Source organism: Parambassis ranga, chromosome 20 (assembly GCF_900634625.1).
Source record: "Parambassis ranga chromosome 20, fParRan2.1, whole genome shotgun sequence".
Lineage (NCBI taxonomy): Eukaryota > Metazoa > Chordata > Actinopteri > Ambassidae > Parambassis > Parambassis ranga.
The window spans coordinates 17,280,267-17,307,933 of NC_041040.1; the positions used below are offsets into that span (position 1 = coordinate 17,280,267).

At 43.0% G+C, this 27,667-nt stretch overlaps 1 protein-coding gene across 2 annotated transcripts in view; it reads left to right on the top strand.

The window, feature by feature from the left end:
* The first annotated feature begins 957 nt into the window (after positions 1-957).
* Positions 958-27,667, top strand: part of drosha (drosha ribonuclease III) — an 80,544-nt gene continuing 53,834 nt past the window's right edge. Inside the window, exons 1-17 of one of the 2 annotated variants that reach the window (XM_028433329.1) lie at positions 958-1,018; positions 1,655-2,510; positions 2,594-2,662; positions 2,943-3,231; positions 4,075-4,216; positions 5,483-5,643; positions 6,000-6,080; positions 6,844-6,930; positions 7,497-7,583; positions 9,356-9,427; positions 9,737-9,818; positions 10,825-10,899; positions 11,924-12,093; positions 14,070-14,194; positions 17,523-17,622; positions 20,875-20,982; positions 24,816-24,923. In XM_028433329.1, coding sequence (XP_028289130.1) covers positions 1,657-2,510; positions 2,594-2,662; positions 2,943-3,231; positions 4,075-4,216; positions 5,483-5,643; positions 6,000-6,080; positions 6,844-6,930; positions 7,497-7,583; positions 9,356-9,427; positions 9,737-9,818; positions 10,825-10,899; positions 11,924-12,093; positions 14,070-14,194; positions 17,523-17,622; positions 20,875-20,982; positions 24,816-24,923 — 2,610 coding nt within the window. In that variant the 5' untranslated portion in view covers positions 958-1,018; positions 1,655-1,656. Of the gene's footprint in view, positions 1,130-1,654; positions 2,511-2,593; positions 2,663-2,942; positions 3,232-4,074; positions 4,217-5,482; positions 5,644-5,999; positions 6,081-6,843; positions 6,931-7,496; positions 7,584-9,355; positions 9,428-9,736; positions 9,819-10,824; positions 10,900-11,923; positions 12,094-14,069; positions 14,195-17,522; positions 17,623-20,874; positions 20,983-24,815; positions 24,924-27,667 lie in introns of both variants that reach the window. The other variant, XM_028433328.1, reaches the window with a different exon arrangement.

Here is a 27,667-nt window from a genome sequence, read left to right on the forward strand (position 1 = left end):
ATCAGCATATCTTGCCCTCTGAGTAGCACAATAACCCGAGCTAGGTGATTAGTGGTCACAGCAGAATGTAGGTGTTTCCTCCAAGCCATGTGTGTGGGCTTTGTGAACTTTACCCTTGCTCTCCATCGCATTGATTCATCCAGCAAGAATGTGCTGTGTAAAACATCTCACTGGGAGGGGAGTGGGCACATGCAGCACAACCCCACACCAAGGTTAACAACAGGGCTGAGAGCCATGTATTCAGACAAGCGCCCCCTGAGACAGGATCTGATCAATATGGAGCAGAGGTTTAAGAGGTTCCTCCTTCTCGCAGTAATAGTGGAGCAATTTGCACAGATGGAGGAGTTAAAAAAAGTCCCCCAGGTTTGTCTTAGATAAAAACTATAAAAAACTAAGAAAATAATAATAACAAAAAATTATTAAATTTGTAGGCATTCATTCTGGAAACAACGTGTTACCATGGTGATTTTCCATGTGCAGTTCTTAACCAGAAAAATACTCTGCTGCCATCTAGAGGAATGAAGGCAGAAGTACACAAGTAAACTGTTTCGTTTTAGCTGAACACACAAGTTATATCAATCAAAATCAAGTTGAAATCGTAAATAAAATAATAAATTGGTAGTATGTTAAGAGGGTTAATAAATAAGGCCCCCAGTCTGAATGAAAAATGTTTTTAAAGACAAAAAAGTAAGAGCTGCGGAACCAATGTAATGCAGCAGAAGTAGCGGTTTTGCTTCGATTTTAAATTGTGGTGAAATCCTCCAGTCGTTGATATTTCAGTAGTTAAAAGTGTAAACGTCTTTAAAATATTCGTTGCTTCACAGAAATACAGCAGAATTTATTTTGTGAGTTGCAGTGAGCCTGAAGTCCGGCAAGAATCATTGTCATTACATCAAGCTATTTCATTGGCCAGCGAGCAAATCCTGGAATGTGATTGGTCCATCCACGTTCGTCTCCTTAACTCGTCCGACTAGAAACATGGACACTAAGACAGCGTGAATAGACAGCTAGCGTTACGGTATGTTTTCATATAATTTATACATTTAAGACAGTTGTGGGTAATAAACTTTCTTCGGATAGTGAAAACGGGACGAAACGCTTCTGCTGCTAGCCCTACTTGTTTCCGAAGGTAATTTATTTCGTATGTACACTTGACATGATGCGCTAGCAAGCTTGCTAATATGATACTATCATTGAAGCCTAGCTGTTGGTATTAGCTCGAGACAATATACAGAAATAACCATATTCTCACTCAATGGTAACATTAACTTGCTTACTTTCGGCGTCTTTCCTGTGTGGAAGTAAACGACGGCTGTTGTAGCTAACTAGCTCGACAGTGAAGTTCTTGTTAATGCGAGCAAATAGTTTGACGGTGGTTTGAATGAATCTTTCGCACCAACGTTATAACAGTACTTACAACCTGACTGCACAAAGATGGAAACAAGCTGTCAGTTTTGTATTTGTGCCAAAGGTTGTTTCCACCTGAGCCCAGCTTTATATCTAAGTGTAAAATATATATTTCTTATGTATGTATGTTATGTATGAGGTCAGGAAAACACACGACTACAGAATAAAACATTGCTAGAAACCTTAAAAAAGGTGTTATATGTGTGTGATACCTGCTGTAACTTATTATTCCTTCATGTCCACACAGAGATGTCTTTTCATCAGGCTCGAGGAGGTCCTAGGGGTGGAATTCCTCCAGGCCAGCATAGTTCCCCTCAAAGCTACAGATCCACCAACCTGAGGCCGCCCCCTCCTCAGCCGCCAGTCCCTCCCTACCATTACGACCCACAGACTCCTCCTGCATCTGGCTACCATGGAAACAGTGGTTATATGCCTTCTCATTCTGACTTCATGCAGTACCCTCCTCCAGCACCATCTCAACCACCAAGTTCTCTAAACCAGTGCCCAGTGCGGCCCCCATTCCCCAAGCCCCCTCCCCGGCAAGGCTTCCCAGAACCCCCACCTAACTTTCCACCTCCTCCTTTGCCTAGCTCAACAGGCGGTGCTGCTCCAGGTGCCCAGGTGTCTGCTCAGAATGCCTACCACCCTTACATGATGCCTCCTGTGCCGCCACCACCAATACCGCACCCACCCATGCCTCCACCGATGGCTTCTCAATCCATGAGCTACCACCCTCCATATTCTATGAACTACCCTCATCCTCCCCATCCTCCTTTTCCCCCTCCCACATTTAACCCTGGCTACACCCAGAGCCCTAGCCCCTTTCAACCAGAGCACAGCATCAGGCATGGGGGACAGTATAAATATGAGAAACCCATGGACAACAGGAGGTCTCCAGAAAGAGGGTATCGCCATGATGACCACAGGCAGAAAGGTTATGGCTATGGTAGCCATGTCGATAGGCATAAAATGGAATTTCCTGGAGAGAGAAAGGACCGTGGGAGAAGTCCAGATAGGCGTGGCAGGCCTGAGGGTGGACGGTACAGGTCTGAGTATGACAGAGGCCGGAGTCCACCTAGACATAGGAGCAGGGATCGCAGCAGGTACACAGATAGCAACCTCGTGACTTAAATACACAGTGAAATGATTTCCCTTGTCTGACAACCTTGTCTGTGTTCATTAACAGAGAAAGGTATCGTCACAGAGAAAGTCGGAGGTCCCAGTCCCCTGACAGGCACCGAAAGAGACCACGAAGGTACATGTGTGGTCCCTTACTTGTTTTATCTGTGATGCACATCTTCACAAAACCTCTGAAAAAATTAGCAGACAAATACATTTGTACCTTTAGTCATCTTTTAGATAAGAAATGGTTGTAGACCTAGAATTTTTTTTATTGTTTCCACCTCGTGTGTGTATTACCATGATATTTTGGTTTGAATAACATCTGGATTACTAAATCCTTCAGTCTTCAGGTTCAGTCTTGGATCGGGCTAGAAGAACCTCATCTCAATGTTGCATGTTTTTGTCATTTGTAGTCGCTCAACAAGCAGAGACAGGAAGCGTGGTCGCTGGGAGGAGGAGAAGGACAGGAGATCAGAGGGCTCATCAGGGATGAGCAGAGAGCGCAGCTACTCATCTGTGAGGAGCAGAGACTCTGACGAGGCCTTTGCTGACCGGGACCGAGAGCGTGAGAGGGAACGGGAGAGAGAGCGGGAAAAGGAGAAGGCTGATGAGGAGAAAGAGGAGGACGAGCTGCTGAAACCAGCATGGATCCGCTGCACCCATGCTGAGAACTACTACTCCAATGACCCCATGGACCAAGTGGTACTGTCAGCTTTTTGTACTCTTATACAAGAGGGTTGGACCTATAACAACAAAGGAAAATGCAAGATTTAAGGCAGATCAAGCTGAGTTTTAACAAAAGAACACTAGCAAATGTCAATGTCTGTGCTGGTGTTGCTATTGTTGTTATGCAAGCAGTCAAAAAACACCTCTGTCCTCCTTACCAAATCACCAACTGCCCTCTCAAATGCTTTTCTGACGTCTTCGGATATTGTGGATTGTGCCATCTAATCTTTTCTTCCCTGAAACGCTGACCTTTACCAGTAGTCTCTAAATGCTTGCTTCACGCTGTTCTCTGCTCCGTTTCTCCCACAAATTACGTATTCTGGCAGACACCTGACTGGTCCTTCAACAAAGCTAAAGTGTTGGTAAATGTTGAGACAGAACCCAACTTTATTCTTCTCCCTGTTCTTCCCAAACAGCTCCACTGTGTCTGCTCAGTCTTTTTTATGATGGGACAGTCAGGGTGGGATCTTTAAGGACAAGAACGGCAGGTTCTAGGATTGCACTGAGATTGCAGTATTTATTAAAGAAGTGCAGATACATTTGTTCTTTTAAGAAAGTTGCTAAGCATTCTTGTGTGTCTGAGACACTGACCATGTAATCCCACAACCCCTGATTAGAGTCCAGCTTGTGTTCTTTGTTGCATGTCATCCCTCTCTGGCTTCTTTTGTTTCCTGTTTGCGCTCTACTGTATCCACCCAAAGCTGCCCAAAATATGTATTTAAAATGCCAACTGGACTACAATATCATACTGTCCTTTTTTTAGTTTTGTTTTGCTTTAACGTTCAAAAGTTGAAAAACTTCTTCTCTGCTTTATTTCAGGGAGACTCTACAGTCGTGGGCACCAGCAAACTGCGCAATCTGTACGAGCGCTTTGAAGAGGAGCTAGTAAGGAGGCAGGAGCGAGCCAAGGCTGCTCGACCTAAGTGGGAGCCGCCTAAGACCAAACTAGATGAGGATCCAGGTGGGTAGTGCTGTGTAAACTGACTTGTAATCTGATTCGAATGTAGTGACAAAAGCTATGTTCACATTACAAGCCATGTTGTTCAATTCTAAAAAAATGTTGCCAGTCTTGATGATTCACAGTCATAATTACAAGTGTCCTCCATTAGACTTGCATCTGTGCTCATCACTGTCCTCTGACAATGCCATATGTCACATGACCACAGATCAGATATATAAAGTGATATAAAGTGACCCTGAATGGATTCAAAAATCAGGACATCGCCTGGAAAACATCCAACATGAGTTGCTTCATCCTGGTAGTCTAGATACCACAGACACCACCTACATGTTTTCCAACACTACACTACAACACTCGCCTAGCCTCCAGTTCTTGGTGACCTTTGCCTGCGTTGGATTTAAAAATGCACAGTTTTCCTTTGTCATGTCATCTTCATTTAAAGATTGGTCGTATGTTAATTTTTAAAGCTAATCTGTCACAATCTGTACAGCGAAGCATCAGGGAGGTCAACGTAGTTTACAATCCTCAGCAGGTGACTGATATCCGTCTGTCACCATCCCTCATGAGCTATTTTCAACCAATCAAAGCAATGAATCACAAAACAGGAAACACAAGAAACATTCCTTAATTGAAACCTTGTTGTTGTGTTACCACAAAAAAAAGCTGTTGACAACCTCTTAGTTATTGATATGCATAGAAATGTTCTCAGCAGTGCATTAGGGCACCGGCACAGATTAAGTTTTATGATGTTATCTGCAGGGCTGTCTGTCTGCTGGATTGTCTATTTCAGCACTGGCATAATATAAATCTCACTCAGGGAGATCTAATTTGCTAAATATGTTGCTCTGGGCTCTGACTTCGCGGTGAAGTACTCAAGTTAAAATGATGATAAGAATTGAAGACTTTGCTCAGCTAAAAGCCAGCAGACGTTCAGTTGAATGGTAATTATAATCCTCTGTTTGGTGTGGGGTTTCTTTTCAGTAAGGGAGACAGATGTCAATACGAGCAGCTCTGCTTCTCTTTCAACATATTAAGTACAATCTTTGTGTGGGTGATTATTCCTCTAAGAGTGCACACACTTTGAAGACATTTTGACAGATTGATTCACACAGACTTTTATGCTGTGTAGCAGTTGGTGAGGGGCCCAGCTGAGCCGGGCGGCTCGCACTGCTCGTCAAGCCCGCTCACCAAATTACAGTATGTTTTAGCTGTCAGCTCTATAACCTTATGATGATGAAAGACCTTTTGGTTGCACTTTGTTTTTAGACGACAGCAGCAGTGACTCAGACTGTGAGTCAGATGGCGAAGGAAGCACCTGCTCCAGCAGCTCTGACTCAGACGTTTTTGATGTCATCGCTGAGATCAAGAGAAAGAAAGCGCACCCCGACCGGCTCCACGAGGAGCTGTGGTACAACGACCCGGGCCAGGTTGGTTTGTCCTGACATGGGGATGTTGGGGATGGAAGTTTATTCTGTATGAATTAATGACTAAGAATTAATACAGAGAGAAAAGCTCCAATTTTGGGTGAGAGAGATGGCAACAATGGCTGTTTGTTGTGGCACCAAGCGCATTCTGTGTGCTAATTTTCTCTGGTCCTGGAGGCACCAAGCTGCCAACTTTGTAAGGATTTTTAACATACATACCTGACAGCAAAACTTTAAACTTGAAGCTGCAGTATAGAAAGAAAGGTCAGGAGTGTGTGAAATGTTGAGCAGCCCCTGTTTTTGTTATACATGGCAAGTGAAGCAGTCATGTCTGATTTACGTATTTTCTCTCTGTCCAGATGAATGATGGCCCCCTGTGTAAGTGCAGTGCCAAGGCCAGACGTACAGGGATCCGCCACAGCATCTACCCGGGGGAGGAGGTATGACACGCCGTGAATAAATCACCCTTTCATAACCTTGAAGTTTGTGCCACACAGGGGCGGGGGGATTATTCCAGTCAACTTAAATGTATTCTGTACACAGAGGGCCATTTCTATTGTGTTAGAGGGAACAATAAGGGAGATCGGATCATCTTTAAGAATCAAATAATAATATTACATCCGTAGGAATATGAGAGGGAAACTGATTTGTCCTGGAAATTTATCTTGTTGCCAGATAGTAAGACATTTGCTTTATGACTCACTTTCTAGCTTTGCTTTGCTCCCACCATCCTCGGCTGTAACCCTTTAGCTACAAAGAGGACTCATTGTTGTTCCTCTTTTGCCCAATAGGGATTGATGAAAGTCATGGATTAATGACGCTATAATGCGTTAACCTCATGTCAAGTGTTTTGCATAGTGGAAAATTAACATCATACTCCAAACACAGCATGGTAATTTGCTTTTAGAGGCATGTAGTTTCAGTATGTAGTTAGTTTGCTAATTGCCTTTTGTAATTGTCATTGACCTAGAAATTGCTGGTTATTTGTTGTATTGTACAGGCACAGTACAGTACGTAAGCCAAACCAGAATGGTGATGGATTTTTTTTAATACACCAGTTAACACTACAAAAGTTTTGGCAGATTAATTGATATTAGAGCAAATATGTTTTGACTTCAAGACAGAAGGAGTGTTTTCATTTGTAATTTGTATGCCTTAATTAGCACAAGTGCAACCGGAAACTTGTGTGTTTGTTTCTTCCAGTCTGTGAAAGAGTGCCGTCCAATGAACAACAACGCAGGGAAGCTGTTCCACTACAGGATCACCGTGTCTCCTCCCACCAACTTCCTGGTAAGGATTAAATTGTATAAAGTATACACTTTACATCTTTTTTTTGGGTGTGCTCATGCTGACGAGCACTCATCTTGGTTAAAAAGTAACAAGTGAGTGAAAACACTGTTATTTGGTCACCATGGCCGCATAGTAAAAGTGGCAGAGGAAGCTGCAGCTGTTCGGGTTGAAACTGGACACACTGCACATAAAAACAATACACATCTGTGTACTGTTATCTTTTCACTAAACACCACTACACTGTTTGGACATAAGGCATGAGTGTGCGTTAGCTCAGAAGATTAGCCAGTTGCTATCATCGCCTCTGTGTTCTTTATTCGATTTAAAATGACACCGCCCTGCTGAACAAGTACTCAGTTGATTACACGTAAGTGTACTAACAGACATGTGAAATGCTGGATATGAGACTGTAGACTTTTGCAAACTTAGCTGACTCAGTATTGTAATGCTAATATCAGTGTAGGCTGACTACATATATGTCATTATTCATTATTCATTTTTTTTCATTTGTAGCAGTAATTATCATCCTCTGTGTGACATGCAATTGTCCCTTTTTCCTGTTCCAGACCGACAGGCCGACGGTGATCGAGTACGATGACCACGAGTACCTGTTTGAAGGCTTCTCTCTCTTCTCCCACACACCTCTCACTAACGTAAGCCTGCTTTGAATTGCTAGCAGTACAGGCAGTAAGCTGTGAATTTTACACCGCAGTCATCTTAGAGTTGTGACAGTTAAGGTGTCACGGTGCAGTCATTCCCCTCAGTTCTTTTAAACATTGTGTGTCATTGTGATTTATTTACTTGCTTGAAGTTTGCAGTCCCTTGTACATTTGGTTTTTGGAGGCAAGCGTCAAAGTGAGCTACATCTATTTTTATTTGTATGTGTCATGTTAAAGCTCATAAAACGGCAAAAGTAGTACACACAGGGTTACTAACAGCATTTCACCATGAAGGGTTAATATCATGCTCAAATGCATGTTACATAAAGAAAACTATTACACATGACATGTGATGTAACGAAAACATCTCCATTGTTGTGATATTTCCATGGAGGAGGCTGTTATGATTTGCCTGATGTAGAGTGGCCTGGAAAACAGCTGCTTTTGCATTTCCAGCACACTGTCTAGCCTATTTTGTCACTTTAATTAGCTGGTGCATGTTAGATTTCATTTGATTTAATTTCACCTTACGGTCAGGTTTCACAACATAATTAACTGACAGGATGCAAGATATCTGATTCCATGATAATTAAAAACAGATTTTAATAGATCTCTCATCCGTGGCAAAACATATCTTTCTATTAGTTTCAGCTTCTTGTATTCCACCCACATCTTCTCTCTGGTGTGTGTGCCAGCCTGCATGAAGAATCCTTTCAGGTCCATCATCAGTTCTGTTACCTCTCTCCTCACACAGGCTGACCACTGCTCAGTCATGTCTTCCTTCTACATGCCTGTTGAGGCAGCACATATCATTATTGTCAGCGTGTGAGTGAAACAATCTCTCCCCATTTTTTCCCCTCTGCTCGCCTCAAAAATAACTTCAAATGGGCTTTTTGGCTCTGGGTCGGCTTCTTTGTGGCCAGGACAAAGTGCTCCCCCTCTCACCAGGCTGACCTTGTCACAGAGTCCTCTCCCTCACTTTTGAAGAGCCATCAGTGACTGTCAAACATTAGAGAGGTCGTGATTTTAAAAACACATCCTCTCTTTCTGTAGCCATTTGAGCCTTCCTCCTTTCATCCCAAGGAGGAAGTTTAAAGCGAGCTGGAGATCGACAGGGATCACCAAAACGCTATTTCTAGAAAAATGTGTTCAAAGTGTGTTTGGATATACACACATCTCCCTGTGTCTACACACGTGTGTGTGTGTGTGTTTTCCACCCGCATGTTTGAATAATAGAGTGCTTGGTCAATATCCGTCTAGCTTGAAAAGAGCCCCGAGGATTAGGCATGATTTGAACTGGATAATTTAAGCGGCCCTTGTTAAAAGCGGGGGTAAACGCTTCATGGCAGTGTGGGGATTAGGAACCTCGGAGCATGGCGATATTAGCCCCCTGCTAGTTAGCCGCTGGGATGGGCAAGAATGAATGTGTGGCTCCCAGGTTAATCTCTTAAAATGGACCCCCGTGCTCTGACAACAAAGACCGTGTAACTAGGGAGATTAAACACAGAGGAGCAGGCTTATCTATTTAGCAAGAGTTAGTTCATTTTAAAGGAATCAGGTGGATGCCTGTGCGTGTGTTTGTGTGTGTGGAGGCATGTGATTTGTTTGAGGAAGTGTTTATTTTTTTGATACACTGCAGTATGACTGATGAAAAAGTGAGTTTTTAATGAGTTTGCTTGAAAGGCTGTAACCTCTGCCTAACGCCATGGTAATGAGTCGGTCTGTCCTTTCTTCTTCTCGTCCTCTCTTTCCTTTCATCATCACAGATTCCATTGTGCCGTGTGATCCGCTTCAACATAGATTACACCATTCACTTCATAGAGGAGATGACACCGGAGGTCAGTAAAACCCCACTTTATCTCCCGGCTCTTTGTCTACCCTTTCTCACCCTTTTGTTTTTATCTCAAATGACTGAGTCTGAGCACAGCTGAGCCACATGTAACCCTCACACCTCAGCGCCTTGGTACTAATCCCTTTAGAAGAGGAAAAAGAGCTTCCTTTTGACCTGCTGCGGGTGATTGTATCGATAAGGTGGCTTATGCGATAAAGTTGGAGAACTGGATTTACTTATCAGTCATATCTACATCGAGGTGTTCTTTGTGCCGGTATGAGTCTTGCTTACTGTATCGTCTCCTTCCTGTGTTCAGAACTACTGTGTCCGAGGCCTGGAGCTGTTTGCCTCCTATTTATTCCAGGATATTCTGGAGCTGTATGACTGGAACCTGACAGGTATGACGCCACCATCAAAGGCCCATTTGAGCAGTGACTACACACGGGTCACAGGTTCACCTTTCACATATGACTGCTGCTCATAAATTACACACAGTCTTCTCTCCAGACACGAGAGGAAAAGACTTCAAAGTTTGTTGCATGCTGCAGACATGGTAAAAAAATGACCACAATTCAACTCTGTTTCATTTCTGTTTATCGAAATGTAATGTAAATTTAAATAAAGTTAAAATTATAGTAACACTTAAAGTTATGTACAATTGAAGGAACAACACTTTAAGTGGCAGGTGGGTACCATCTTAAACAACAGGTATAACCTGTTGTGGGTGTTTTTTTAATCATGTAGTACAAGCACAACAAACGATGAATCAGTCTGAAAATCTCTTAAAATAATATTGTTGTCACATCTTTTAGGAAGTGGGTTTATATTACTGATTCACAATAAAACTGACACTTAAACTACCATTGACAGGAATGGAAGTAAAAAGAGACACTGTTTCAGAGATGCTCAGTCATTGAAGGGGGAGCTGCTGTAAATGAAAATGATTTACCCCTTTTGTTATGTTAATTTGACTACAGGAGAGAATACTTTGTTCTTTGCTGTTTATCAAAAAAAAACATTGTCAGAATACAAGGTCTAATGCCAGCTTCAGTATGTTCGTATCCTGCAGTCCTCATTGAATGTGTTTATTTTCACTCTGTGATTAATATACCGGTACCAATATTACATTTTTAGTATGTATAAAGCACACTGTCAGTCAAGACTGAGTCTGAGTGAGAGTGATAATAATGATTTGAAACATTGATGGAAAGCATTTCTTCCCAGTGGCAGAACTGGCCAGTGCTTAATGATGAATTTAGCCACACATACATACATAGAGTGTTTTAAATATTAAACGTTTGCAATCAGAGGATATAATGAGGGGAAAGTACAATAAAGACTGAACCTGTAACTGAAATCTCAGTTCAGTCCTAATGTTAGTGGGTTGTTTTCTCTTCCCTTCAGGTCCTGAGTTTGACAGTGATGCCTCTGGATGCCAGCGGTTCCATTTCATGCCCCGCTTTGTCCGATTCTTACCTGGTAGGTCTTTTTACATTTTGTCTCCCTCTGGTGGTGCACATGTGACAGTATAAAATATAAAAGGTGTCTTTAGGATTTTGTGGTCAAAACATTTCCGTACACACTAACTTTGACAGTTGTGTTATGTTCTCTGTAAAATGTTCGGTAGACTTGGTGCCTGAGCTGCTGCATGGAATTCATCTGTGATACACATGATGGTGCTGGTGCACTGTGATATTGCAGCACTGTTTGTTATGACAGCCGTGCCACCTACCTGTTTTCCATCAAAAAACAATTTCTCTCCTAGCTTTCCCAATTTACTGAGCTACAAACACTTAGCCGCCTCTTTTACAAAAGCACAAACAAATAAAACAGTCCAATTCAATGTTTCTGGTGTGATGTGTACAGAGAATGAGAGGAGAGACACTGAGAGCATGATGTTTGAAAGTTACAGTGAGTGTTTGTGTGTGTGAGCGTGCATTTGTCTTAATGCATCTAGGAGGGCGAGGGAGTGTGTGTGCATGTGTGTGTGTCCATCTGAGCACTCATAAATGGAGGTCAATCAATTTTGTGTGAGTGTCTATTAAACTGACTCCATTTTGACCCAGTTGATTGCATGCTTGTGCTCAGCTGTGTGTCTCTGCACACGCATTTGCGTGCCTCCGTCTGCTCAGTTCTGATTTTGTAACACAGATTGGAATGCTATTACAGGCGTGTCATTATGTGCCTTCACGTATTGCTTGGCATCCGACCTTGCATCGGTGCCCGTGTTCACCTGTGCGTTTCCCGAACAATGCGATTGTGATGCATGGGGACATTTTTCACAGTATGTAATATTGGCTCAAAAACTGAAAGCTTGCAGAGGTGAGACTCACATATAAAAACAAAGATTTTCTGTTCTGTTTGGGGCCAAGGATTCAGAGAGGAATGCCCATTCATTTTTATACTTTTTGAAAGTTGTTTGAAAGCAATTTTCCACTGACTGTTTTTATGCTTCTTAAACATGCATTACATTTTGTGTATACATGTTCATACATTTTCTTAGATGGTGGGAAGGAGGTGCTGTCAATGCATCAGGTGCTGCTCTACCTGATACGCAGCAGCAAGCCCCTGGTCCCCGAGGAGGAGATCGCAGACATGCTGCAGTGGGAGGAGCTGGACTGGCAGAAATATGCAGAGGAGTGCAAGGGCATGATCGTCACCAACCCGGGCATGGTGAGGCCTCTACTTCTCTGTTACAACAGGAGGTGGTTTTTGTCTGACGTTTCAAGGACATTTGTTGCCCCCCTCCTCGCCCCAACCCCGACACCGCAGGAATAAGGCCGTCCCTGTTAGCCTGTGACATGATCAGCCTCACCTATTATCCCCAAGGGCATTTGTTGTCATCAACAGCGTTGGGGCCGAGAGCTTTTATGTCACGATGAAGTTGGTTAACCTTCTTGTCTGCTCCATATTTTAAAGGATGCACTGTAATTGTGTCTGGGTAAAGGTGAAGATGTCGTTGCTAGCTAAAAGGTTGCATATGAGCAGTGAATGTGATTGTGTAACCTTTGGTGTGGGTGAGTTATTGAGTCAACTACTTTTCCTGGCAAGACTGAATTGTTGTTGTCAGGGTTTGCAGAGAGTGGGTGTATAATAGTCTTCCATCCCTAGACTCAAGTTAAAGATTAGACTGCCAGTCAAACAAAGACTATTAAAAAGGTCATATAGAGAGCTTTACCTTGTCTGAGGAAAATAGAAGTATCTGGGGCATGTCAACACTCCTAGGATTCTGGGACTGTTGACTTCATAGTGTTGGTGGTCTGAAGATCGTTTCATATTTTTCAGTCCCAAATCCAGCCACCAGATTTTATGTGTATCCTTTATTTGGACAAATTCCTTATTTTTTTTTCTTGAATGAAATAATTGTAAAGTAGTCAATTTGTACATGATTGAGCTTTGCAGTAGTATTCAGTGTGTGTTCAGTATTCAGCCTCTGCAAAGCTGATTTTATTTTTATCCTGTAATTTCGTTTTTTTCTAAGGATTCTGAATTCATGTCTCAGAATAATAAGAGGACAATTAAGGAGTTGTACTTTTTCAGAATAATGCTCTTTCCCCCTTAAAGTTTACTCATAACAAGTCTGGCTTTTTCAGAAGTTGTCTGACTTCTGATTTTTAATTGTCCAATTAAAATAATTTCCTCTAATCCTGTTTCTCTTAGATTTGATTCTAAGATTTGAATTACAGTTCTGACCATGCCCCAATCTTTCGAAATAAATTCGTGGTCTTTTTTTCATAGTTTCTGTAAGAATAATTATAGAATTTCCCTTTTTACCTTTTGAGGAAATAACTGGAGCAATATTTATAATAGTCCTAAATTAAAATCTAAAAATATAATACAAATATATAGGTTTATAGCTATGAAAGTCAAGAACATACAGCCTAAATGTATTATAACAGTTCTTGTGAAGGTACAGTTTGCCCTTATTTAAAAAAAGCCTCACCTGCTCTGAATGTCAAGGTCACATACCACTCCACATGAAGGATTCTGATGCCAATCAAACAGGGCGTGCTCAAGTGATGATTTCACGCAGTGGCGTGGTCTGCACACAAGGCCGCAAATGTCATCAACCTTCAATCAGTTATGGTGCATTAAAGCACAGGTACAGAAGCAGTGAACGTTTAGCGGTTTACAATGTGTTTGTCAGGACTGTAAACAGGGCAATCATCAAGCCAATCAGACCTGATTATGTCGCTTTAAAGGCAGAATCAAAGTTGGCTGGCGACCCTCTTGCTCTGGAATCGAAGTTTGTATGCAGTCCGTGGCGAGCCGTCGTGGCTAATGTCAAGGTGAGCCCGAGCCTCGAGCCATCTGCCGTGCAGATCAGCGCGCCTTATGCTACAGCCCCTTCCTCTGATCTCGCAAAATGCCTGACAGGCTAACTGTGATTTGGAAGTCAGCTGAGGACATGTTGCTTGTCAGTCACCTCCCGGATAAGAACGTCAGAAGTTAGCTCGCCATCTCTGACATCACTTTATCATTGTTGTGTGCATGCTACAACATCTCGTTACATTCTTGTGACAGATGACCCTCGTGGTGTGGATTATTTCTTTCACACAGTGGTAGCAGCTGATTGAATGATGGCTGCCTTGTAGCTATGTAAATGTGTTTACACTGTAACACTCTACTGACTTCCTTTCCCCCTACAGAAACCAAGCTCAGTGCGTATTGACCAACTGGACAGGGAGCAGTTCAACCCAGACGTCATCACCTTCCCCATCATTGTTCATTTCGGCATCCGGCCTGCTCAACTCAGCTACGCAGGAGACCCTCAGTAAGATCACATACATGCACGCAGACACAAAAATATCAACCATCTGTACAGATCTTTCCCCCACCCCCTGTGCACCACGTCCCTCGCTCCCACAACTCCTTATTCTCCGCCGCTCTCCTGGGGTACAGTGACGGCAAAACCGCTCGTGTCGTGGAGGACGAGCAAGTTGAGGATAACGGGATGGATGGAAAGGGGTGGGAAACGAGTGGCGTGACATTTTCACATGCGTTGTCACGGGTCCCACGTTTCCGCTGGGTGCCTCCGTGTTGGGAGCGGCAGCAGCTTATGTCTCGTGAATAGTAATGAAACATGCAGACACCACAGGGCTGCAGGAGGGAATGCTGTACTGTGCATCTGCATAATTAACAAAAGCAGTGTATTAAGATCATGTGAGCGGCAGTCTCCAAGGTGTTCAAAGGGATGCGACAACAAGCACCAATCAAAAGTCAGCAGTCTGCTCTCATTCTAAATTTAAACCTGTGGATTTCTTTTAAACTCAAAACGTCACAACAGTCCGATGGAGGTGCAGGGAGAAAATGGTGGTGATGATAAAGACGCAAACAAGAGAATGATCATTAGGAAATCCATTTAGGCAGAACTAGTTTGCTTCTTCCCTTTCGACTAATGTCCCCTCTCCCCTGCCGCTACGTTTTAGCCAATGTGTCCGCTAGGCTCTTTCATCCTTGTGCGCCTCGCTGCCATGTCAAACTTCTCAAAGCGGCAGACAACGACAAATTTATGGATGGACTGGGACATCATTAGCTGATGCAGAAACGAGTAGTAAGAGACCAGCGGAAAGGATTTCCTACCACCACTAATGATGCGTGTAGCGAGGGCAGGAGTCGGTGTTGATTGCGGCGTCGCCAATGCCACAGAGAGAGGGAGCCTCGGACAAAGCAGCAGCATATATTAACTCAGGAGACTGAAGACGCTGTGTTGTCTTCTTCCCTTCACACTGCCCACTGGACACACTTGTGTTCAGGGCTGCCACTCGAGCTTCTCCAGCTCTATCACGACCACTGAGGCAAGAATGATGACATGTCAGAGGTCAGGGAATGTAAAGAAAAAAGGAGCCGGATGCCAGAGGACAGAAATGACAGCAAGAAAACATGAGGGAAACATAATAGAATCATAGGAACAGGGAAAGAAAAAAAAAGATATGAGTCATGTTCAGAGAAGTAAAAACAAACTCCAGGAGACAAACCCCGGTTTAGACATCCTCTTAAATGTGCTGTCAGTTTTGCATGTCGGTCTCAACGAATTATAATAACACTCGCAACCTGGCTGAAGTCTGAATTGAATGCTGTCTGCATTCATGCCTCAGTGACATATGGATTCACAGTGGCAAAGTCTCTTGTCAGTCATGAGCCTAAGCTGAGCACATCATTTACATACTGAGCTCTGAATGGAGCATTTTTTTCTAATGTTGCCACTCTACTGGCACTTTGTTTCTATGTTGATCCAAGCCCTGGTAGCTGATTACAGTTTTATTATATTGGAGTACCTTTTTTCACTGTTGTGTGTATGTATTGTATTTTATGAGGAAATGTGATTGGCTGTTACATCAGGTTATATCTCCGGTCTCAGGTTTCATTTTAAGGTTATAATATCTATACACACCTGTGGCTGTCACTAACAGTGTGGGATCCTTTCTTGGAGATCACGTCATCCAATCCAGTTCAAATACTGTCCCTCTTCAAAGATGCTTGTATGTCTAGTTAGCATTGTCACAGTCCCCTGTGCACATGCAAAGATGCAGCAACACAGCAGAAACTTCAGTGCTGTGTGGTGGCAGTGGGAAAGGAGTCACCTTTATTAGCAGGTTTACCCACATTTAAGAAAATCCTGCAAATTTCACTGTTAATAATGTATTTAAGATGTGTGAGTGGGTTTTTTTTATCACACAAAATGAGCAGTGTAATGTTTAATTAATTTAACTTTAATTTGACAAAAGTCACATCAACACATACAGATGTCTTTTGATTATATCTCAATATTTACAGGAAACCTCACTGCTAATAGGGGTGACGAGGTGTATGTTTTATCCAGTGATTGATGATAAATTAAATCAAGCAGGTGCAAGCATCACTCATATTCACAGCTTCAATATACGTTTAATATCAGTAACATCGTGGATCTTTCCAGAGTAGTCTCATCAGGTCTGAGCCATTATGGGACTTTTAAGTAACAGAGACCCATGTTCACATGGTGAAAAGCCATTACTTTACCCGATAGATGAAGCCAGCAGTGTTTCACATCTGAAAAGGGCTGGAGATAGAAAACAGGAGGGGGAGAAGAAGGGGTGAGAAGGGTGAAGAGAAAGAAAGAGGCAGCATATGCTAATGAAAGCATGTGCAGGGAATGGCGAGAACCGCGGCAGTGCTACCCCGAGAGCACACAGCGGATCTGTGGAAAGGTCATTGGAGCGGATTGGGGACGAGGGGGCCTCCCAGGCTGGATAGACTTTCTCTCTCTCTCTCTGTCTTTCTCCCTCTCTCGTCCACTCGGTCTGCTTCAGTGCGGAGGTGGTGGTGAGCTGATAATCGGGGCGGTAAAGCCGTCTCATTCCCTCGTCTCAGTCTCTAATGAAGTCCCTGCTATTAAAGCTCTATAATTCTTCTATTCCACAGTACATATCCACCGCCCTCCTCTTCCTTCCTACTTTCCTTTCTTCCTTCCTTCCTCCCACCTTACTCGCTCTCTCTTTTCTCTTCTCTATCTTTATGGCTCTCTCCCTTTCTCTGTGTCAATGCACTGTCCTATCCCCCAAGCCCCCGCCATCTTACCCCTCCATCCTACCAATCATAATTGAATAACTCTGGGTAAATGAGGAGAAAGTCTCCTGAATGGGAGCAGAACGGTCACACTTGGCCCTCAGTGCATCAATCAGGAGGTCTGATTGAAAAGAGAGGGAGAGCGAGGGAGAGGGAGAACGAGGGGTGGTGGTTAGTATGGCGGCTACATGTCACCTTGCCGATAACTCCCTGCCGCTTTTCAGATGCAAATGAGAGCAAAGACAATGAGGCTTTATATGAAATGAGGATAGCTCCCGAGTCATGTGTTAGGGCTTCTCAACTGTTGGACCTCTGCTCTCAGTTTAAACACTGGACATTTGAAAACACAGAGATTGCTCTGCATCCTCTGCCCCTCACACACACACACAGAACCTAATGCAATAATGGCCAGAGGCAACTTTTAAATTATGTTTAATATCAGGCAAGCGGCAGATAAAATATTGATGTGTTGTTGGAAAGGAGAAGAGTGAAGGGGAGTGATGGTGTGGTGGAGATGGACTTCTGTCGGCTCTGACACCTTATACTGTCTGCAGGTACCAGAAGCTGTGGAAGAGCTACGTGAAACTACGCCACCTGCTGGCCAACAGCCCCAAGGTCAAGCAGATTGACAAGCAGAAGCTGACACAGAGAGAGGTGGGTTAAAAAACACAACAGATTTCTCACACGCTATTCCTCCTGGTTTGCACACTGGATCAAATGCTGCTCATCTGGAACTTTTAAACCCTGTAAACACCTAGCCCTAGCTTTTATCACATTGTTTTCATCCACTGTTGCTCATTCTTCATTGTAATATATGAACCTCTATGGAAATATCTTTATTGTGCCTAGTGAAACTCAAACATGCCTTTGCAACGTATAACATGGTTAAAAAGGCATAAATCATGAAAAGGAAAAAGCTGGATTTCTTTGATTATTGATTTTAAAAAATGGACTTTTTGCAAGTGCCTGCAGGTGTGATCGATATGGGAGCGCCACATGCTATAGATATTTAATTATTTTGATTCTTACAGCCTCTAGCCAGTTTTCCACTCTACTTTGCACAAAGACTGCAGATCAGCCGAACACTCTGTGAATTGTATTATGTGACTGACTTTCTCATAGCACTGAAGTGGACTTTTTTTTTTTTTTTTTTTTTTTTTTTAGAATTTTTTAATTTTTAAACACTAAAGCAGCAGTTGTAGTGAGTTGTCATGATTTTAAAGCCTACACTTGTTTGTATTTCCAAAAGTTAAGGTGTTATATTACCTGTGACTGTAATTTCATGACACACATGAAAAATGCGAACCCATCCTATAATGCATAATTTAGATGAATTTACAGCTCAGAATAAAATGGCCATAACTGCTCTCTTGAGTTGATTGTGAAGGTCAAAGCACCACATGGGAGTGTGAATGGAAAAGGTTTAGATTTGGTGAAGTAATGACCATGTTGCCACTGGGATTTGCAGGGCAGCCGAGCTGTGTGTGTGGCCTAAGAACAACCTCTTTACAGCACTTTATCTTTGCTGTAAGGAAGTGCTGTAAGTTCTCTTCAGCTTGTGCGCCGCAGCTCCAGTCTCTTCCTGACTGTTTGATACACTCTGAGCCAATAATGAGCAAGAACTCAGAGCTCAATTAGCTTGTTTCCCAGGTAGCTCTGCAAAGCTCCCTGGCTAACAGGCCCTGACAATCTTACTGTCAACCTGTGCCGGAGCAATTAGTGAACCCAAACACATGCACCGTCACACACACACACACTGGCTACATCAGACTCCACCAAAAGCATTAGCCGTGTCAGTGTCTCTTCACTGCTGTGGCAGTGTGGCATCGCTACTCACTTAAATGCCCACGGGAACGCTGAAGCTTCCTCTGTAAATGGTCTTTCAGTGAAAAGCTAAATGTCTGCTCATCTGATAGGTGATTTCTACCATTAACAATCACCCTGTCAGAGGTGTTCCTCTGATATCCTTGCACTCAAATCCACATAACATCATTGAGACCAAAGGCGTGCCCCTGTGTGAGAAGTGACCTTCTACACTTTTGATGCACGCCTTAGCATCCATCTCAAACTCAAACATTTTTTTTCCTTTATGCAGGATAACACAGTTAAAGCAATAAACATGGGCGCGTTTATGCTATAGATATCTATATAGTAAAATATATATATATATATATATATACATTTTAACTGCCTTTACACATCAAGCCTGCAGATAAGCAAAAAATTGCCTGAAATGAGTGTCACTCAGTCATGGCTGCCTAGGTCCACCTACCGGTATGTAAAACATACTGTGTTTTTTTATTATTTTATTTAAGTAGAATCCCATAGAATAAAGTGGTTTTGATGAAATATCACAATTCTAAGCTTAGATTTGGTCGTATTTGCCAAAGTCAGACATTATGCATTTCAGGATGTTGGAAGGTTCAAAATAAAGCCTATAATGACAAGGTTAAATCACACTCTAAGACATTTTTTGTCTGAGTATTCAAAATGAAATACAGAATTATGTTACTTTATTATCTCTCATCTTTAATTTGAATAAGCATTCAGCCCCGAGTCAGTACTTTGGCAGTGAATTCAGCTTGGAGTTCTCTCTATCAGCTCAGCATATGTGGATTTGGGGATTTACTCTGATTCTTCTTCGCAGATTTGGCCGAGCTCAGTCGAGCCACATGAGGAGCATCTTTGAGATTTTCCGTTGGTTTCCAGTCGGGCCACACAAGAACTGAACAGACTTTTCTTTCTCAGTATATTTTAGCATTGATTAAGGTGTGCTAGGATTTTGGCACTGGAATCCAGCTCTTCAAGACATTTCATTTATTTGGTCAACAGTCTATAAGTCTTTCTGTCTGTCCAGCAAAGATGCAAAAAATGAATGGCAAAAGACCGCAGGCACATGTATTATAGTCAGTGTTTGACCTCAGCCTTGCAAAGCACAATCTAAAGGATGCATGTTGAAAGTCTATTTGACTAGTAGAAAGTTTGTCTCTTTCTAGTTAATTATTTACTTTTGTGCATCCGTCCATTCCCTGACCCTGCATTAGAAAGTATTTACATATCATTCGCTTTTCTCTGTGATTACCGCTTTCCATATACAGTGGCTGGCTGTCCGTGGAAAGATTAGTTGTGTGTGTGTGTGTGGTTGCGCATGCATGTATTTGCGCGTGGGTGAGCGTGTTCACTTTGATGCGCAGTTCAAAGTAGGATGGCATTATTTATTCATGCCTTTGTTGTTCTTATTTCCTCTGCGAGTCAAAAATTCCTGGCGTTCCATTTTAGGCAGATCACGGCTAACTCAGACGGAGTCGATAGTGTCTCAGTTGAATGAAACGCACACACACATGCACACACACATTCAGGAAGTGCAGGCTGTCAATAAATTCTTCCTTCTTGGTTGTTATTTGTGGGACCTCTTGTGTCAGACTCGAACCTCCCCCCTCCCTCTGCCGAATCCCCGGTTAGTTGCTGTAGGGTTGCTGACATGTGTTTGTGTGTGTGTAATGATTCCTGCTGCTGCTGATGGAGGAACCTCTGGGCTCTGGTGTGGTGGTCCTAATGGGCAGGCAGGTGCCTCTCGCTTGCTGCATCTGAAGCCACAGCATCAGCCATATTACACCCAGGAGCACCTTCACTGCTCGCCACAGCCATGCTGACCCAATGCAGTGCCTCAATTAGCCACAACCAGCAGAGCTGTCACTTCCCCTGTTGCTTCTGTCCACTGCTATACTGTATGTGTGTCAGGCCACAGTCATTTCAGTTTATTGCATGTGCCAGCCTGTTGGGAGTGAAAGAAGGGAGGCTATAAGGGTGGGGTGAGGGTTTTTTTTTTTTTTTTTGAAAATGGGAGCTGTCCCCGTAGGCTGTGCTCCAGTGGATCAATAATTGACTTGCTTGGTTGTTTGGCAGGAAGCTCTTCAGAAGATCCGTCAGAAGAACACTATGCGCCGTGAGGTGACAGTGGAGCTAAGCAGTCAGGGCTTCTGGAAGACTGGCATCCGCTCCGACGTCTGTCAGGTAACACCCGTCAAATGCTGGCATACACACTGCAAAACACACTCGTAGATGAAACTTGCACTGCACTCAGATGTTTCACAGATACATGGTTTTGTACAGATCTTCTTAATTACTGTTGCAAATGCTGACTTTTACATTGACATGTATAGCCTGAGTAATATAAAAAAATTGTGAGTGCCAACCTGCCAACCTCTTTTACCCCTGATTTTGCCCAGATGGCTCTCGGTGACATCATACAGGCACAATTCCTCACATCTATGAACCTGGAGCTGCAAAATTTCCTCCTGGAGTTTTGAATTTCTTTAGTTCCAGTAGTGCTGAGTAGATGCATTAAACAGTGTTAAACATCTTTTTTTTTAAATTTTAAATCACATGATACCTGAGTTAGCACACTGCCAGGGAACTGTAGCCACAGAGCCAGAGGCAACTTTGGCTGTGTTCACATTATGTAGTTCTTTTGCACAAATCAGATTTGAGTGTGCTGATGACTTTAGCATACGGTAATTACACATGGGGCTTGCATCAGACTGTCTTCTGATATGGCACACGTGCACATCGACTTTCATTTGTGTCGTCTGCATCACCTACAACAGAAAACATCAAGTATGTGCGACTGTGCTGCTGCACAGTGGTGACGCTAACGCTTAGCGTGTTCATATACGCAAAAAGCTGCACATGTTTTGACACTCCGTCACATATCAGGTCTGGGTCTGGGATTTAGGACGACATGCTGAAGTGATTCAAGTCTGACTCAGATATCTGAACTGATGATTGGATTTGTGCTTTCATAGAGGAAAAAAGAGATGGGTTAACTTCATCAACTTAATCAACTCAAAGAGGCTGTTATAGAGGTTGGGCTCTCTGATGACATAAATTCACAGCCAGACGACTGTTAAAATTCAATTTTAAACTTTAAAATTCAATTTTTTGAGACCTTCTGCAGAGTAGGTAAAGCCTGTAGTCTTTATTGCAGTTTTGGTATATCCTTTGTATTAATTTAAATGCTGAAATGAAGAGTAAAGTTCAAATTATTTATTAAGACTTTTCTTGGTTCAGTGTAAGCCTCCTCCCGTCTAATAAGGTATTTTTCCGGTGTTCACAATGTCCACATCCTCTCTGTGATGATACCCCGAACTACAAAATTTGGAACTGAAAGCAATTATCCTTTAAAACTGCAGTCTCCACTCAGACAGACACATGGCCACAGCCACAGTCAGAAACTTCTAATCTTTCCACTTGTTGCGTCACAAAATCCGTGTACGGAAAGTGGACTCCCACAGCGCCTCAGAACCCATACCAGTCATTAGGTAATGAGTCAGACTTGACAGGTTATTTATATACAACTTTGACAAAAGTCTTTTCCTGTTAAGATGGAATTTTGTTTTTATCATTTTGTGGAAGTGGGAAAGCATGTTCAGCTTGTACTTCAATGTGTGCATGCAATTTAGAATGGACAGCCCTAATGAGACTTGAACCATAACCCTGAATGAGTGAGCACCATGCTGTGCCCAGTGAAACACAAAGAGCTGCATGGGTTTGTCAGTGTAATGAAATAGACCAGTATGCTCTGTTTTGCTTTACATTCATTTGTTGTCTATCCTTTTTATTTCGCATCTTACTCAGAAGATAATTGGCATCACTTTTTTCTATGAATACTCTCTCTGTATGCAGTAAAGATGGCCTACAGCTGATACTCCTGCGAATGACGGAAAGTTCTAGCTTTGCAAGCCAGACCCCTCTTACAGCAAGGTCTAGCAAAGAAGGATCCAATCCATAATTGCTGTCCAATTATATTTGCTTCAAGCTGTACTGCTACAGCTAATTGCTTCATGAATAATTTCAGTCCGAACTACGGTGGTACACTCGGCTCAACATGTGACACAGACAGGAGATAACGGCTAAACTGACCCACAGCTTCTTGATTCTAGAAGCAGGCGCTTTTTTTTCTGAACAAAATCAACCCCCTTGTTACCGACATCGCTCGGCAACGCCAAGGTTGTTTCACTTGAAAGACTCTGTCAAGGACCGGGCTGCACACTGGAGGGAGGGATGGGAGTTATTTATTCATTATTTTATTTTTTTTATTTTGTTGTTGTTTTTTTAATAATTTAATATAAATTTCTGTGTTTATTTTTTCATTTGTTTTTCTGCTTTGTATCCCTGAACACATCAATGTTAAGGCCATCAATCGGTCAAAAACATTCTCAAAAGCAGTTTGTTTTCTCGACGTGTGGGTGAGTCTTTATTCACTGCAGCAGTGAGCTGCATTTATTCATTTATCATTACTTAGTTTATACATTCATCCACCCACTTATTGATCACATAACCATGCCAAAGCATGCAGGATGTGTCTATATCGTTGAGTGGCAGGTATGTAAAGATATTTTAATGCGCTTGGCATTGATGAGAATATATTGCGTAATCAAATCTCTGAGTGAAACTTTACAGAATCCTCCTTAGAATTCTGTTCAAAGCATAGATTATAATCTCAGAAAATGGTCAATGCTTTAACTTCTGAAACGTCACTTAAAAAAGGTCAAAATTCAGACGTTTCTCTCAGCAGAGATGTCTTAATCCTAGAAAAATCTGACTTTAATCCCCGAAAAGAGACCTCAGTCAGAATTCAAAGAGGTCTTTCTCATTTGAGTAAAAATGAAATCTTAATGTCAGAAAAGCAATTGTTTTAATCTTAGTAATTAAGGAACAAAATCAGAATGAACTCAGTATTTCTGTTATAGCACACTGCAGTTATTAAAATGATGAGAACAGGAGTTAAAGTGCAATTTAAAATTCATGCCTGTAACATTTTAGCTGAGGGAAAAGTAAATTAAGGCTGCTGGTCCAGTTGGACGGTGTCCAAAATACCCAAACGTCACCCGTGACAGTAAATTAGAAATTTCCCACCTTTTAATTACTGGAGTATCAACTCTAACAAGCCCCCCGACCACTGCCGCCTGTCTGCACACACTCTCAGTCACTCAGGCAGTCATCAGAGCAGGTCAGGTGCAGTAGACACGACCAGGGCCTGGCTTTGTTTAATTGGCTGCTTAACAAGGCCTAGGGACAGTGTCACCGCGGCCCCTGTGATGGCCCCAGGGCTACGTGGTAGCACTGCTTGTAGCCGCGGGGCCTCAGGCTCACCCTCCCCAGTAGCACTAATTAAAACATGCATGGCTCCCTCCTCTCTCATGTGGTGGCACGGGGTTAATGTGTGTACACCAGCCTTTGCTACAGTTTCTCAACCACTCCGAACTTGATAAGCCTCCACTAATGATTCAGTAGATTGGTTCCGGAGTCTGTCAAACTCATTGGCTGTTTTCTCTTTTGCTTCCGTTCTCACTTTTTGTGTCACATTCTCTCTCTCTCTCTCGACATGCACACCGACTTCACTCACATCTCTTCCCTCCTCCTCCCTGTCCTTTTACTCTTCTTTCAAGCTTTTCTTTTTAATAATACGCAGGTCAGAGGTGTCTGTCAGTGTTTGTTGGAGTGTAAGTGTGTCAACATGTCAGAATGGGCTTCGATTTGACTGTCCTGTCCAAATGTGAATTTCCCCCCTCTCTGTCATTCCCTCTTACAGTGCAGCAATTGGCTTTTTGATTATTTCATCTCTCTGTTGCAGAGCACCACTTAATAAATAATGACTGGCTGATTGATTTCTCCCTCCATGCTCCCCCCCTCGCCAACCCTCTCCCATTCTTTCTGGCAATCTCTTCATCACACTTTCTCTGCAAACACGTTTCCTTCATTCTTCTTTCATATCAGGCACGATTCTTATTCCATGTCTCTACCTGTTTTCCTGAAAATCTCCAATTTCTCTTTGTTCTCCACAGCACGCCATGATGCTGCCTGTTCTCACCCATCACATCCGGTACCACCAGTGTCTCATGCACCTGGATAAGCTCATCGGCTATGTCTTCAAGGATCGCTGCCTCCTTCAGGTAAGGCACAGTCATGACAGCTTACTTGCGAAGTGACTCTGAAGGCCTGTCCTGAGCATTATTTAAAGGCTGGCATAGCTGATAACTAACAAGATATATAAGGTTAGGTAAATCCTCGCAGTTCTTTCAGGCAGCGTGCTGTCTACAGGTTCGATAGCCCAATGAAAAAATAAACATTCTGTGCAGAAGCTTGTTATGCGCAGAGATCCACAGAGGCAGCGTTTCCCTCATTATTGTGCCCAATCCACCTCTGCAGGGATAGCTCAGGTGGAAACAGGGGCTCAGGAGTCAGCTAAGGTAACACACACACACACACACACTGGCCTGAGTCATATATCTGCAGTAAGCAGCCCTGGTCTGCTGTGAGTTGCAGTGACAGTAGTCAGGACAACAGCCTCCTCCGTAATGCCAGCTCTCCCCTGTCAGGTCCGCAGCCTCAAGCTGTGTGCTCTCGAAGTGAGCCCCACGGCTGCCTCCAGCAATATTGAAGAGCTGTCATAACCTGATACATTAGAGATCAATGTGTTGTAGCCTATACATAGTTAAAAAGGGGAAGGATGCATTAAGATTCGCTCAAGGCTGTGTGTGTGTGCGTGCATGACTGCTCCAAGTGTGCCTGTGTGTCCGCGTCTGCATTTGCACATATCGATCAGTGATCGGCCCTTTTGTCATTTGCATAATGACGACCTGTCATTACGAACATTAAAAAGGAAACACTGACTCGCGGCGTGCCAGCCCTTTCATCGCAGCAACGCCCATTTGAGCCTGACTTCTTAGTCTCTTGGGGAGAAATTAATGGATCTGCCTCCCTCATTCTCTTTCAATTCCTTCTTTGTCCAAAGCAGACAAACAGACAGAAGAAAAACAATCATTTTGACATAATGGATCACACACAGGCCTCTGCAGTGTGTGTCTGTCTGCATCACAGTCCTATCCACTCAGGTGTTAATACCATGACATTGCTCTTTGTGTGTGTGTATGTGTGGACAAAGCCAGGGCTGTCAGCAGGTCACTGCCACTGTGACTGAAATGACCCGAGTAGGGGAGCCATCATTTCTGGGCTTACCGACACCTTCCTCATTTACTGCATACACAGAACAGAGGCTAATGTCTCACAGAACACACAAACACACACTCTCTCTCTCTGTCCAGATAGATTTAGACAGAGCGGCTGCAGGAGTGCAATGGTGCCTACTGAAGCAGCCTTCTCTGAGTCAGAACGGATTTCAGATCTGCCATCACTTCTCATTTGCCTCCACTCTGATGGGATGATCACATTTAATGAGATAAATGTTTTCCAGTGACAGTCTGCTCATTTAACATGAGAGAATCTGGTACCACTCTTTGATTGCATTACAAATGAATTGTACTTTGATGGGAGGCTTGTGTGCGCAGAATTAATTTATCTTTAGTTGTGTATAATGTCTGGTTGAAAAACTTTTTACTGTTAGAGCTGGAATACTGCATTCTTTAAAGGAGCACTCCACTGAAAGTCTTTCTTTTGAGTGCATACATCAGACACACAGTGCTTCAAGTATTTAACTTCTGATCTTATTAGGGCTTAAATATTTTAAGCTCAAGATATTTTGAGAGGTTTGTATGAAAACTTGGATGTTTCTTGACAGCAGAATGATACTAGCATGACATACATTTCTTGTTAGCTGTGGGCAGTACTGCTGTGCATATTTACACTGCCACAACTTTCCCTATAGCAGAGAATCCTATTGATTCCTGCTGCTTGATCTCTGTCAAAAAGGCGACCAAAAGCCTGAACAAAAACAGATAATGTGATGCCAGCTCAACAGACTTTTGATGAGCTGATTTGGGGGACATTCCTAGAAGTTGCCATGTGCCAACCACAAGCTGCAGACTGAAAGCGTGAGTGCTGCTAGATCAGACTGTTGGAGATGGACAGAAGATGAGGTGATAAATACCTGTCAATTGATAGGTCATGAGAGGTCATGTGTTAGTAGGGGGTTTGTTCATGTGTCCAGGAGCTCTAGCAATGGCTTAATTAGATTTTTCTTGCAAGAGATACTGGACTTCGGTCCTGATGTGGGACAGCAGAACCTGTATTTCAGAATGGCACTTTCAGTGCCAACTATAAGGAGTAATGAGCCGCGCTCCAAGTAAATGAATGAGAATTTATTTCCCTTTTTTCATAAGAGATGAAAGCAGCTGATCATCTGGGAAACCAGAGAGTTGGGTGGGTCTGTACAGAATCAATGCTTGTTTCCAGCTCAGTCTCTGTAATGTTTAATGAAAGCGTATCTGATTTAGAATTGCAAGGAGAACATATGTTGTGGATATGCTCTGCCGTCAAAACCATGAGAACATCAGTGGATTCTCTGTGTAGCTACATACCTGTTATTGCAGCAGAGAATGAGAATGTGAGCCTGGCACGAGGCAAAAAACAAAACAAAAAAAAAACAAAAAGAAAAACCTGCAAGCGGCAGCCTCTGCACTCGGCACTTCCCCCCAACCCAGCTGCAGCGCTGCCACGGCCCTTTGAAGCTCCTCTTCTGAGAGCATCCCTGTTAAACATTTAACATTTAAAACTTAGGGGTGGGGTGGGGTTGGAGAGACATGTGTTCATGGTCGCCACATGCTCCCGCATCCCCACATCCAGCAGACCCTCATAATCCTACCCACCCCCTGTTGCTTCATCCTCGTTCCTCACTTTTGACCCATGCTGACAGAATGAGAGGCATCACAGAGGATCTCAATGATTTAACCGTACAAGT